We start from the raw sequence: 13,001 nt of genomic DNA on the forward strand, positions 1-13,001 counted from the left end.
AGGCAAGAAGAGAGAGATCTAGAGTGGTTTTTACTCACGAATTTTCTGTCCTTAGGGATTGGTGTCTTGCCCGCATTCCCCACCATTTGTTACAGTACGGATACTGCAACACGCGTATCAGACAACAAGGCCCGTGGAAAAGAAATACATATGGACTGATTCTTGGTAGATGTTTCAGAGATGTTTATTTCTCCAGCCGCATGGCCGGGCTCTGACGAGGAACTGAGGCAATCACGGGACCCGAGGGTCCTTGCGTGCGCAGGGGAACATGGAATGAGGCTGACCAGGGGCTAGGGAAACCCCGTGTCTCCCCCCCACCCCCCCCCCAGGGCCCCTCTCCCAGGACCCCATGGCGGGGGGGCAGGGCCCCAACAGATATCCTGCTGTGAAACTACACTGGTGGCATGTGCTCACCTCCCAGGGTTTTCTTTTGCTTTCAAAATATCACTTTTTAAAGTTGCTTTTCTGCAGAATGCTGCTTGTAATAAGTATGAAGAGTTTTATCTATAATACTGTCATGTCCTCTTGATATCACGTGAAGCCTTGGTCCCAAAAGTTTAGATTATAGTTTGCAAAGGTTGATCAAACTTTTGTTTTCCAGTTTTGATACCAAATCCCTGATTTTTAGAAACCATTGAATTATCTCATCTTCTGTGGATTTTATTTTGAATTCAAAGACACAGATAAATCAGACTCAGAAAAAGTGGGTACTCAAAATTAGAGAGATTTTGGGACGTTTTAGGCACCCTTGGATAAGCCAATTTCTGAAAAGGGAACAGGACTTGAGTCTTTCAACTTTTCATAAGCTAATCAGCACCTAATGGTGGCTTGTTTTGAGAAAGTCTTAACCTTTCTTTTTTCTACAAAGTCTTTAAAAGCCTATTCAGCTCAACTTTAAGACTGTTAAGGGAAGTGAATAATTTGTAAAAGTCACTGAGGAGATTGGAAATAATATCAAAAAAGGTTAGAGGTCATTCGTGTTAAATGGTAACACAACCTCTCCTTCTGCATCATTTTGGTCTCATTTGCCACAAAATATATGTGCAATAAAATGACTTCTTGAGAAGGTGAGCAAAAAGTTAAGGAGTCAAAAAGCAATTTGCATATGAGCAAAACAGAGCTAGTAAGATGTCTTGGTTTCTAAAGAAGGAGAAGTTTAATAAAAAATATGCAATCAATATATGCAGTTAATTAGCAATGTACTTGAATTTACCAAGGTTTGTGACTAGCTCAAGTTAAAAATTAATTAATTAATTAATTAATGTAATTAATTTTAATTTTAGAACTTTCCTGTTGGCTATTTAAAGATCCATCCAGCACAGTGTTACAGTTAGATCTTATCCACTAGATTGGGTGGCAAGCCACGAACATTTACTGGTACAAGCTTGTTCTCCAGTACTGTCTTGAATTTTTCTTTCAGTGTCTTCTCAACCTCTTCATCTGTAAGGGTTGTGATGTTCACCAGGTCCATGTCCTCCATGTAGTTGTACTTCATCTCAGTCAAGGTCCATCCAACTAAGGCAAGAAGCCCATTGGTGGTCTGGAGAGTGCAGATTGACTTCTTCCGAAGTATGTTGTCCGGAGACACTTGGAGGTATGTGTTTAGCTCTTGGAAGTCATCTATGTGTCTTGGCTCAAGAGTAAATCTATATATTTTTCTGATATTCCCCAGTTCTGGAGTATCAGGGAAGTCAGTATCACCTCGCTCAGGAATGTAATGCTTCCTTTTGACTTTCTCAAAGTACCAGGTGCCATTGTCTTCCATGAGGCGGAAAATGCCAGGGACCTGGGGTTGGTCCTTCCCAGAAATCAGCATCAGTGGCTGCCACATCTGGTAGGCACCCCCAAACCCAGCATCTACTATGTAGGAATCGCCCTTGATCACCACCTTCAGGAGGATATGGTTCATCTCAGCAGTGTATCCATTCTCTGCTGGTTCATAGCTGTGTGCACCAAGAATACACACGTCATACCCTAATTCTTGCAAGGCCCAAAACAGGAGGTGGTTGATTTCCAGGCACCACCCACCACGCTTCTTTCTCACAATCTTATTGTAAGTAGATTGCAAATCCAGTTTGATGGCCTCCCCGCAATGCATGCTGAGGTTCTCAAAAGGAATGGTCTGGATGTGATGCTGGAAAATGGCTGTCAGGGTTTGCAAGTCTGCATCCTTATGGGGCTGCTTGTAAGATATTCTTCCAAAATACTCCTGAATGTTCATTTTGCCTGTGTGAGCAGAAAAGTAGCCAGTTACTGCTGTGTGGCTGTCAAGGGGTTCACTCCTGTTTCTGTAGCACAGGTTAACCAGCCTGCAAATGTAGTCTGGGCCATTTTAATGAGGATCTAAAGGAATTTTAAGTATTTCTTTAAAAAAGACAAGGACAGGAGCAGGTGGAAATAATGCTTTCCCTCTCTCAGGGGCTGCCTTCAAACCAGGTGGATGTCTTTCCCATGGGAAGACACAGCACATGCCATAACAGCATCTCTGACCACAGAGGAGGATCCCACATGACAAAAGTTTTCTAAAATCAAGAAACAACAGGTTTGCAAAAAAGCTGCCACACCATACCGGCATAAAAGTCACAGAAAGTTCTTACTGTTTCTTTTACTGTACCAGGTAAGCAATTCTTTCTCTATCCCACAGGTAATTTAACTGGAAGGTTTTGCATTCATGGATTCAGTTAACTGTGATTAACATCTCAGTGTGTCACCTTTTCAGACAGGTTTCCATGTGAAGTAGGTAGTTGTTTTCTTAATCTCTTAAATTTCCCTGGGGAGTTTAGACAAGGCTTTGGCTGTGAAAGGAAGGAACTTTAATTTTTCTAACCTAAGGGTCAAAGGAATCAATCTAAAAGTACATACAAGGCATACTCATAATCTTTTGGTTTCTTTGACCATCTTTTATGAACTAAAGGCTTTAGTTTCAGCTCAATTTATTGGAAATATTTAGTGTCTTTGTATCTCTGATCCCCTTTCCTTTCATTAGCAGAAAGACACTGGCACTGGCGCTGGTTGTGTGGCCTGGATACAAAAGGTTCCCTGTAAGACTTCTAATCCAGTGACTCATCTGGCCTCTGCAAGGATTTCTTTTGTCTTTAGTTTAGATTTAATTCAGCTTTTTTCCATGCAAGGATATTTGTTGTTCAGAACAATTCACAATCTGTTAAGGGCTGTGTTAATTTCCAACAAGTCTGAGGATTTCTTGCTTCCTGCAAATGGTTGAATGTTCCCTGGGAGGATTTTCCAAAAATCCTTTGATGTGGATGAGATGGGAGAAACTCCCTTCCACTGAATATTCTCAGGTTTGGTCCAACTGCTCTCCCCAGCAGTTTGACCCCATGTCCATGCCAGAAGCTTGTGAAAGTCCCACCTCAAATCCATAGATGGAAGTACCCCCACCCCAGCAGCTGAGCACATCCAATGGCCTAATCTCTAGACTTTAACCCCAGTCTTGATGCCAGCAGCACAACTCACATGACTTGGTTGTCTTGCTCCTCATCTGCACTGGTACCAACATTCAGACTGGCTAATGCAAACCCACAGGAAAATATGATAGAATAGAGGATTATCCCAGTAAGGGAATTAGAAATAAACATTTTCACTTCAAAAGGACCCAAAGAGGCTACATGAAAAAACAGTAATGTCTCTTTGATACTGCGTTTTACAGTTTTTTCCATCCCTTTTTTAGGACAAGGGCACTCATCTCTGGTAGGATCTCCTTGGAAACACTTGTAGAAAGCCATTTCCTTCCCAACACACAGTGCACGTGTTCACTGGCAGGCTCATCCTATGGTCCTCTGCCTCATTTTTCTTTCTATTCCCACTTTCAGCAATTTTGCATAGGAAGATAGAAACATCTTTTCCCTATGAGGGTGTCGAGCTGAACCTCTGTGACCAGCAGGAGTCCAGAGGAGTCCATCAGCCTGGTGGGTCTGATACGCTTGGAATTTGCCTTCAAGCAAAACCAGATCAGTCCCTGCCCTGGGCCAGCAGCAGAAGACCTGATGCCCTCCCTGTAACTCATCTCCTGTGTCTGGGTGTCCCATCATATGGGGAAAGGGCAGGATAAAACCAGCTCCCCTCATCCAGCCACAAGCAACCTCCCCATGGAGAGCCCCCATGGGGTGCTGGCAATGAGGCTTCAGGAAAACACACTGGGAAAGCAGTTGGAGAAATTCCCTGCCTGTGCCTCAATTTCCCCAGCTGCCCCTTCTCTGGCCTTATCAATTTAAAGTCTGCTTCAGAGACAGCCTTGCAGTGGCTGACAAAATGTGCTCTGATCTCAATGAATACTTAAAGAGCTTTAAGCGTAATAAAGCTGCACTACAACATCATTGACATTAGGGAGCATCCACATAAATCAGCGTTTACTCCCTCGCCTTCCTGGAGGCAGATTTTTTCCTTGGCACAGCCACTCCTGCTGTGTGAGAGACGAGGCTGCAGCAGTGAGCAAGCCCTCTCCTGGGGGACAGTTTGCGTTCCAAAACTGAGTTGCCAAATATCCCGAGCCTCAGTCCGGATCTCAGCCTTGTTTACTTCTGCCCCTGCAGCAGCTTTGCTCAGCGTTCCTGCAGCTTCGTGGGTAGTGAGATTCAGATGTTAGTTCTGCCTGTCTGCACACGTCCCTCAGGAGCGCTGAGTCCTTTTGTAATTAGGCTGAACACTAGGATCAGTTCTTCTCTGCTAAAATCATGAGGGACTCCCAAGGCTGGATCCTCTTGCACATGCCTGTATTATTTGTTTGATTCTAAGGTACAGTGTGAATCAGTTGCTGCGTTTTTCGTACACCATGGCTCAGCATAAAAAGGTCAGTTTAATTCTCAAACACTCAATGTTGCACTTGGAAAACACCCTTGCAGTGCAACACTCCCCATCAGCCCTGGGGTTCCTGTAGTTTGTGCTTTGCTAATACGCCTGCAGCACTGTGCACAGGGTATGCAGACTCAAGGGGATGGGCTTTCCAAAGGGGCTGATGCAAAGCTACAGGATGAAGATCAGGCATGCAGCGCTTACCTTGCAGGCAGTCAGCTCAGGCTTTCCACCCTGGCGTGTTCCAAAGTTCACAGGGAAGAGCTGCACTGGGAACTGCTGCTCTTAAAGGTCCAGGCTGCCTTTACTGCCTGTCAGGGACAGCCTTATCCTCCAGCAGAGCAGCCAAGGAGGGGAGAGAGTTTATTCTTTTACAGTAGTTTATATTCTGACGGTTTTATTGGTTTATTTGTGTTGGCATATGTGTGGAAAGCCCTGTCATTGTGTCAGGTGCTGTACGGAGAGCATGAAAATGGTCCAGTCCCCAGACTGATTACAATATTGAGGAGATATTAACTTTCCACGTTACTGAATGGGAACTGAAGCCCTCCAGGAGTGCAAAGCGTGGGTATCGTGAGCAACTTTTGTAAGTGGTTATAACCTATAAACCCATTCTCAACCCTGCAGGTCACCCAGGGGCTTCAGTCTCTGGGGCACCTTGGTAGGTGCTCCCATGCTAAAGCAGCAAAGCAATCATGCAAATTTTGATGCAGATTTTACATTGTTGACATTGATATGGTCTGGATCCCTGCAGGAAGTGGCTTATCATAGACAGAGAGTAATACAGGGCAGGAAGTCACTGATTTATTGGTGGGGATGGCAACTGTTGAATTAATCACACCACACTGATCTATTCCTCGTGGCTGACACCAGCTCCTGCAAAGCAACAAGGTCGATTTGCCAAGTCACATAGTTGTCTAAATTCCCCTGGGTTCGAAGAGAAGCCCTGTCCTTCAGCAGGGAATATGCTGCTCCCTAAGAACTCTGAGCTCCCTGAGCCTGCTGTGCCTTTAAGGATTTGCCTCCAAAGTTAGCGATAAGGAATAAACAAACTACTGCAATCTGAGATGAAAAGCCTCTGGGGTTTTTTTTGTTTGTTTGTTTTTTCCACTTCCAACAGCAAGTTTCATTGTATTGCTCAGCAATAAATACACTGTGGGTGAGCAGGGCAAGAGGCAGGAGTGCTGAGCTGTGCCGTGGAGGAGCAGCACCCGGGCAGTGCCAGGCACACGCTCCGGGAGTTGAGTCAGCAGAAAGAAAAGTGGCTTTCCCTGTTCCTGCCCTCCACACGCTGGATCTCAGGGGCAAGGGATGTAACACCCTACTCTGGTCTCAAAGGTCTGTGATTTTATAGTTCTGTACCCCCTGAGCCTATGGAACAGCACAAAGTGCAAGGAACACCCTGGCACAGGGAGAGATGAGTGGGCACAGCCCTTTTTAGGTGTTTCCTATGTTTGTTCCCTCAAAAGATGGGGATTCTTGGCTCTGCATGGATCTTCTCCTGCCCCACCGCTTTGCAAGACCTGCCTGGACTTTTATCTGCATCTCAGTGCTTTGTCCCTGCTGTCCCACTGAGTTTAGCTCCTTTAGCTCTCCCACTAATGTGGGGACCACAGAAAAACACAGATCATAAACAAGCCATATCCTGAGACAATTTCTTCTGACCATCTGTGTTGCAAGCTGCTGGTCCTCACCATAAGAAGCCCCTCTTTCTTTTACAACCACATTTCATTTCTCTTAGGATGGAGAGCCTCATGTGCTAAAAGGGACTACTGCACACCTGCAGCCAAGCACATGTGGGTGAATTTGACTCTAGGAAGACATGGGTTTCAGGAGCTTGCTGTGTCTCTATGAAATACATTTTGAATATGCAGAATAGCAGCAGTTTTTATTAAATCTAAATTGCTAGTTTTAGAAAGCTGCACATACTGCATAACAAGTGAAAAAGGTTCAGGGAGTTATTGTGTTTTTAAAAGCCTTAGCTGGAAAATATTAGCACATACAAATAATCAGGATGACTTCAGTGATTAATGACATTTTTTTTAGTTTGGGAATACATGCTGTAATTGGGGGGGGAAAAAATCTGAATAATTCTAGTTCACAATGCTTGATTTTTTTTTTTTATTTAATTGTAATTCACTTATATAATTTGCTTAATTATAAGTGCATAGTTGTAATGCTTCCAAGATTTGTACATAAAGGAACAACAAGCATCTTCTCAAAGGGAAAAGTGGTCACATTTGAGTAATTTCTCCTACTAGAAATCTTAGCCGTTAGGTATGTGATTAAGATTCATCGTTTCTCCTTATATCAATATAATTAGTATCACTGCAAACACATCCTCAGTAGAAGAGATACGTTTCAGAAAAATAATTCTATGCATGTGTTTGGGTTCAGCCATAATAATTAATGTGCAATAACACCCGGAGTAGAGTCTGATGAGAGGAACATGTATTCCCAGCAGTCTGCTGCTGAGTGCGAGCAAACAAAATGCTCAGGAGATGCTTTCAGTTCAAAGAAATACTGCTCTTTGGTTCTGTCACTGAGAGAACAGGAGCTGTGCAAAGCCTGAAACAACACAGAGTTGTCACTAACGTTTTTTATCATCAGTTCTAGGTCGTAAATAGCCTGTCCTCAAGTACTCACATGGTGAATTCACACAGGTGTGGGATGGCCTGACTGCCACATGAGAGGGTGTTGTGGATGTGAGAGCAAAAAGAACAGGCTTATGGCTTAACTGGAGAAACTCAGCACAGGATGTCTTTGTGGTTTTGGCTATTAAATTCCCAAAATAATATAGTATTCATTTAAGAAGCAGGTATGATTTTCCCCAGGTGGCAGCACCAGGTAATAAAGACAAAGACATACCGCTCCATCATTCTGCCCAGCTCCACTGGGTGTGTTTAGAAAAGCTTTTAAGAGATGAAAGGAGTAGGGAATGGGCAGAGTCTGCTTCCTGCTAAGCACAAACAGAAGGGCAATGATTTGATTGAGCTGGGCAGAAATTATTTGTACCCAAACCAAAAAGAGATGCAGGAATAGTTGTGAAAATCCATTTCTTTTCCAGGTTCGTGCTAGTATGTTCTGCCTTTCACTGGTGTAGATGGAAGGAGAAAGATTAACCTTTAGATGCTTGTCAGACAGAGAGGGAAGAGTTGCCTGTAATGCCACTGAATTGAATTGTAATTCAGGCAGTGAGTTAGAACAGAGACAACCTGCTTGTATTGACGGGTACAAATTTCTTGTCTAGTGTTATATTGAATTTCTCCTTCAGTGTTTTCTCCATTTCTTCATCTGCAATGATTCTGATTTCTACAAGATCCATATTGTCCCTATAATTGTACTTTATCTCTGTGAGTTTCCACCCCACCAGTGCCCGGATGCCGTCAGCAGTCTGCAGGCTGCAGATGGACTTGGTCACAAAGAGCGAGTCAGGTGCTGTCTGCAGGTGGGCATTGCAGCCCCTGAACTCCTCAATGTCTCGTGGCTGAAGGGTAAAGAGATAAACCCGACGGCAAACTTCATTTTCCACATTGTGGGGAGTGGAGGTGCTTTGATTGAGAACGCACTGCTTCCTTTTGACCTTCTCCAGGTACCAGGTCCCGCTCTCCTCCTGGAAACGAAAGACCCCGGGAGTCTGCGGCTGATCTGTCCCCGAAATCAGCTCCATTGGCTGCCATAGCTGGTAGGCCATCCCAAACCCCCCATCCACAATGTAGGATTTGCCATCAAGCTCCACTTGTAGCAGCAGATGGTCGATCTCATCTGGATAGGCGTCGAGCTCTGGGACATAAACTTTTGCTCCCAGAAGGGTGACGTCATAGCCAAGAGTTTTCAGGACCCAAGATAGAAGGTAGTTGTTTTCCATGCACCAGCCCCCACGTTTCTTCCTCACTATCTTGTTGTAGGTTGCTTCCAGGTCCAGCTCAATGCTTTCCCCACAGTGGATGCTGAGGTTTTCAAAAGGGACAGCTTGGATGTGGTGCTGGAATATATCTGACATGGTAGCCAGGTCTGGCTTATTGTGGGAGCCCCGGTAAGAAATTCTGGCAAAATACTCCTGGATGTCCATGCTGCCTCTGAGAGAAGGGTGGGAAAAAATAATTGGCTATGTCAGAAGTGGTGGAAGGCTCTTCCCCGTCCCTTATAACGGGGCGCTCGGAAGAGGAGCAGGATTTGACTAATGTCTGTATCAAAGGCAGCTGAGTAATAGTGCTGAGAGAAGCCAATGGGACGCTGCTGATGAGCACAAATGTTATTTTTATTTGCCTCTTTTACAGCTGTGACGAGAGGCTCCAGCTGTGCTAAGCACATTTCAGCAGAGTTCCTGCCCAGCAAAGCTACAAATCTCTGTAGGAAGGAACAAAAGCAGTAGCAGCGATGTTTCTCTGCTAGAAATTATAGGAACTGAGACTCTCCAGATCTGAACTGCTTTGCTCGTGGTTTGACTCAGCAAAGCAAAAGCAGAAAACAAACCCTCCCACTCTTGCAGAGTGATCCAGAGCCTCCTCTGCAACTAAATCTGAAGTAAATCTGTCCTGCCATGGTATTTCATTTGTTTAGGCAGCCTGGCACAAGCTGGTCTCACCTGCTCCTGCTCTCCATGCCGGAGATAGCAGACGTGACCTGGAGTGCAGAAGGTTTTTTTAGGGCAGAAAAAGCTGTGGGAGGCTTTTTACTGCACCCACTGTGAGCTGCCTCCCCACAGCACAGTTTAGCTAATCACAGCCCTATCACAGCAACAGGAGGAAACCAAGGTTTGGGCCTGAACGACAAGGTTCAAGGGCGTCACATTTTCTGAGATCATTTTTTGGGATGCAGTTGCTCCTTCTGCTCGTGGTCTTCCCACTGGTGGGTGGCTGCCCATGGGTAAGGGAGCAGGCATTGCCCTCCTCTGGGACGGCAGAGGGCAAGGCTGTTTCACAAACACGGGGATGGAAAGCAGCTCGAGCCCTCACAGCCCTCGACAGAAGGAATGGGATTTTAATGGAGCCAAGGACTTTTGGTATTTCTCCCCAGGCACTGCTAAATTTCAGACATCTGTAAATATGGAGCAGTGTTGTTCAGATTTTCGACCCAAAAAGGTCCAAAAATGCTTTCTGTTCCTGTATACAACTCCCAAAGTAAAATCAAAGGGAAAATATCCAACTGTTCCAGCAGGATTATATTCCCAATCTGATGAAAAATGGCATACCCAAAATAGTATGGGAATTTTGGAAAGGTACTTTCAGTACATAAACAAAACAATGAAAATGAAAAATTTCCATTTGGTGTAATATCCTGGCAGAAGCAGAGGGTGCCATGGTTTGGGTCCCCACATGACCTTTAGGATAGAAGCTTTACAGAACTCTAACTATTGATTGCATCGTGGCCACCACCATGTCTCAACATCCAAGCAGGCCTGAGTGATCCATGATGGGGTTAAGAGCATCAGAGTCAGGAGATTATTTGTTCAACTTTTGGCTGTTCCCAGGATTTTCCTGGAACTACAACTCTATTCGTTTCTGAAAACTTGGCACAAGCTTAGTTCTTGCCATGTGAATTTTAAACCAGCATCACCAGCAATGAGCTGTTTTTCCCTTTTTCTCCCTTCCTTTCCCTCCACCACAGCAAGCAGAACATGTGCAGTAACTTTTTACTTACAGGGAAAATGTTAGTGTGGGGTTTGTCTGTCTGTCCATCTCTGGAGGGTGTTTACAGGGCTGTTTTAATGGGGTTGCTGAAATGAGGCAGATGGCAGAAATGCTTGAGTTGCTTGAGGCTCACAACTGAGTAAATAAACCAGCATATCTACCACACTGAGCAGCTGAGCACTCCCTGCTCTGCCCTTGCACCATTTCTGCTGTTTGTCTCCAGACAGATTTAACTTCCTGCTTAGAGAGCACTCAGCTACCAAGAGCCGGGGGTTAAGAAAAAGGCTTACCTGGAAAATCAGTGCAAGTGCCAGTGTACCTCCGGGGCTTGGGGGTGGTTCTAGGCTAAAGCAAGTGGCGTGGCTGGCTGTCCTCTACTTAGCACAGACAGGGCTTGAGGACTGCTCTCCAGCTGCTCTTCTGGGCAATGTCCTTTCCTTCAACTTGCTTTCTCACCCGCCTCTGTCAGATTGCAAGAGCTGAAAAAAAAAAAGGAAACAAAAAAAACAAACCAAAGGGTGGAGCGTGAGAGCTGGAATGAGCCAGCAAAGCCAGCAGCAGTGTAAACCGGGCTGTTGTTAGAGCAGAGGCTGCTTCACGTTTTCACTTGTTTGATGCTGCCTGCAGGTGCCTGCTCAGGCTGTCACCAGAAGGGTTTTTGTTTCAGTAGTTTGCTGGATGCACCGGGGTGATGTAGTTTTTTTTTTCTCCCAGCCATTAGATTACTATTTGTTTGGAAACGTGGGGAAGGAAAGCTTGTGTGCATTCAGTCTGAGAAGGGTTTTGCACTCTTTCTGAAAAACAGCAAGATTTTAGCACAGTAACCTGCACCTGCAACCTGCTTACCCCAGTCTGCAGCACAGGAGCCTCAGTGCTGCCTTTGCTCTCTGTGATTTCCATGTGGTTTTTATTACAGCAAATTTCATCGAAGGTAAGGAAGCCCTGGGCCAGCAGTGTGTCTCCTTTGGCCTTTGCCCACAGGAATCACCTGCAGATGTCATTGATGGTGAAGATGCTCTTGGCACAGTGATGACTACGGAGTACTAACACGTAGGAAGTTCCATCCTCTCAGTGCATTTCATATTGCTTTTGTATCTCCCAGTTTTGCTTGCATTTTGTCAAGACTCATTCATTCTCTGACATCTACAGCTGGATCTTCCCTGTTAGTTCCCCAACAGTAGTTCCAGTCCTTCACATTTAGTGTCAACGACAAGTTCCATTCAAACACTGATTTATTGGGATAATTAGAAGAGATAATAAATCAGATGAAACTAAGATGTCTCTGATAACCCATTACACAGCTCCACTCCCATATCAAAATTTGGCTCTTTATCATCCTGTAAGTGGCTGGTCTGTGACCCACAACAGAGAACCCATGCCCAAGCCAAGAGATGCTGAAAGGAAAGGAGAACCTGCTCTTGTCGGGCTCATCTGGGCAGATCCAAATCAGTACAAAGAGAAAGTTCATACTCCTGGCTGCATCTTGCTGACATGGAATAATTCCTTCTCTTCCCCCAGACCCTCATTTTCACAGGGAGAAGCCAAAAGTCAAGCAGGCAGATCCCAGTCCTGATGGGAACCATCCTGAAATTCCATGGACCCATCTCTGTACAACATGTGAGGAGACCCATCCATGCTTCTTGTCCAGAGTTATTTGGGACCACAGATGGTGCCAGAACTGAATGCTTGCCATGTTCCCTTGTGTGAACTGGCTCAGGGTCTTTTCCAGAGAACTTTGGGGTCCTTTTTAAATACACGTGTTCTCTAACCCAGTAGGAGCAAAACCCATTTTCCCTGGTACTTTGATACTCAGGTTTTTCAACTTCTCTCCCTAAAACCTATCTGATATTGAGCATTTTCTTCTGTTGTCTTTCAAATTCTCATCCCAACATAGTGTCCTGCATCACTCTCCATTTTCTTCATGCAAATTTTACAGCCAAGCCACTGAAACCACGAGCTCCCACCCTCCCCAGGTGTGCCCAAGGCCAGTACAGGGCAAAGATCAGTCAGGGAGTGCTAAAGGTAAGGACAGGCTGATCTTGATCCCCAAGCCTTGCTGGAATCTGTTCAGTGCCGTGCCAGATCATCAGGGCTAATTCCAGGTGGGGCAATACACTGCAATCACAGCTGTGAGTAATGGTGACGACATGCCATCACCTGTCCCCAGGAGCCACCAAGGGCAGAGCCCAGCTCGGGCCTGCTGGGATGGGGAACACGACCACAGGGTGCAAATGGGAATGTCCTTGGAAAGGACACTGCTGTCCACCTGGACACTGAAACGCCATTTCCCAACCTTGGCAGGAGCTGGAGCTGGCTGAGCTTTTTCCAGAAGATCCTCATTGTAATTGCACTCACTTTTATATAAATTGAAACTGCTGACAACATTAAATTTAATACTTAAGTCCTTCTCTCACCCTAACTCTCCCGAGAGGCCTCATCAAATAGCCCTCCCTCCCTGCTTTAATGGAGTATTAGATGCTGCAATATTTGCTTGGGGAAATAAAAGCATTGGGTGCCCTATTTGAGGTAAAAGTCAAGTGTCTGCTCCCTTCTATAATC

General features: G+C 45.2%; 2 protein-coding genes across 4 annotated transcripts; both read right to left on the reverse strand.

Annotated features, from left to right (window-relative positions):
• Positions 1-279: 279 nt before the first annotated feature.
• On the reverse strand, positions 280-10,817 carry LOC125332197 (arylamine N-acetyltransferase, liver isozyme-like). Of its 3 annotated transcripts, none has more exons than XM_048316888.1 (2): positions 10,733-10,817; positions 280-2,226 (listed from the first exon to the last, which is right to left on the reverse strand). In XM_048316888.1, the coding sequence occupies exon 2, from the start codon at positions 2,219-2,221 to the stop codon at positions 1,331-1,333; it is 891 nt and encodes a 296-aa protein (XP_048172845.1). In that variant the 5' UTR covers positions 2,222-2,226; positions 10,733-10,817; the 3' UTR covers positions 280-1,330. The 3 variants fall into 3 exon arrangements, with proteins under 3 accessions (XP_048172845.1, XP_048172846.1, XP_048172847.1); XM_048316889.1 differs by lacking the exon at positions 10,733-10,817 and adding an exon at positions 5,014-6,206; XM_048316890.1 differs by lacking the exon at positions 10,733-10,817 and adding an exon at positions 2,598-4,992.
• On the reverse strand, positions 6,907-10,821 carry LOC125332198 (arylamine N-acetyltransferase, pineal gland isozyme NAT-3). Its single transcript, XM_048316891.1, has 2 exons — positions 10,733-10,821; positions 6,907-8,888 (listed from the first exon to the last, which is right to left on the reverse strand). Exon 2 carries the CDS (start codon positions 8,879-8,881, stop codon positions 8,009-8,011), a length of 873 nt encoding a protein of 290 aa, XP_048172848.1. The 5' UTR covers positions 8,882-8,888; positions 10,733-10,821; the 3' UTR covers positions 6,907-8,008.
• Positions 10,822-13,001: the final 2,180 nt, after the last annotated feature.

This window comes from Corvus hawaiiensis, chromosome 12 (genome assembly GCF_020740725.1).
Source record: "Corvus hawaiiensis isolate bCorHaw1 chromosome 12, bCorHaw1.pri.cur, whole genome shotgun sequence".
NCBI classification, from domain to species: Eukaryota; Metazoa; Chordata; class Aves; order Passeriformes; family Corvidae; genus Corvus; species Corvus hawaiiensis.

What these genes read in the sequence shown, in the direction of transcription:
- LOC125332197 (XM_048316888.1), bottom strand. Translation starts at nt 2,221, where the DNA reads ATGAACATTCAGGAGTATTTTGGAAGAATATCTTACAAGCAGCCCCAT.
- LOC125332198 (XM_048316891.1), bottom strand. Translation starts at nt 8,881, where the DNA reads ATGGACATCCAGGAGTATTTTGCCAGAATTTCTTACCGGGGCTCCCAC.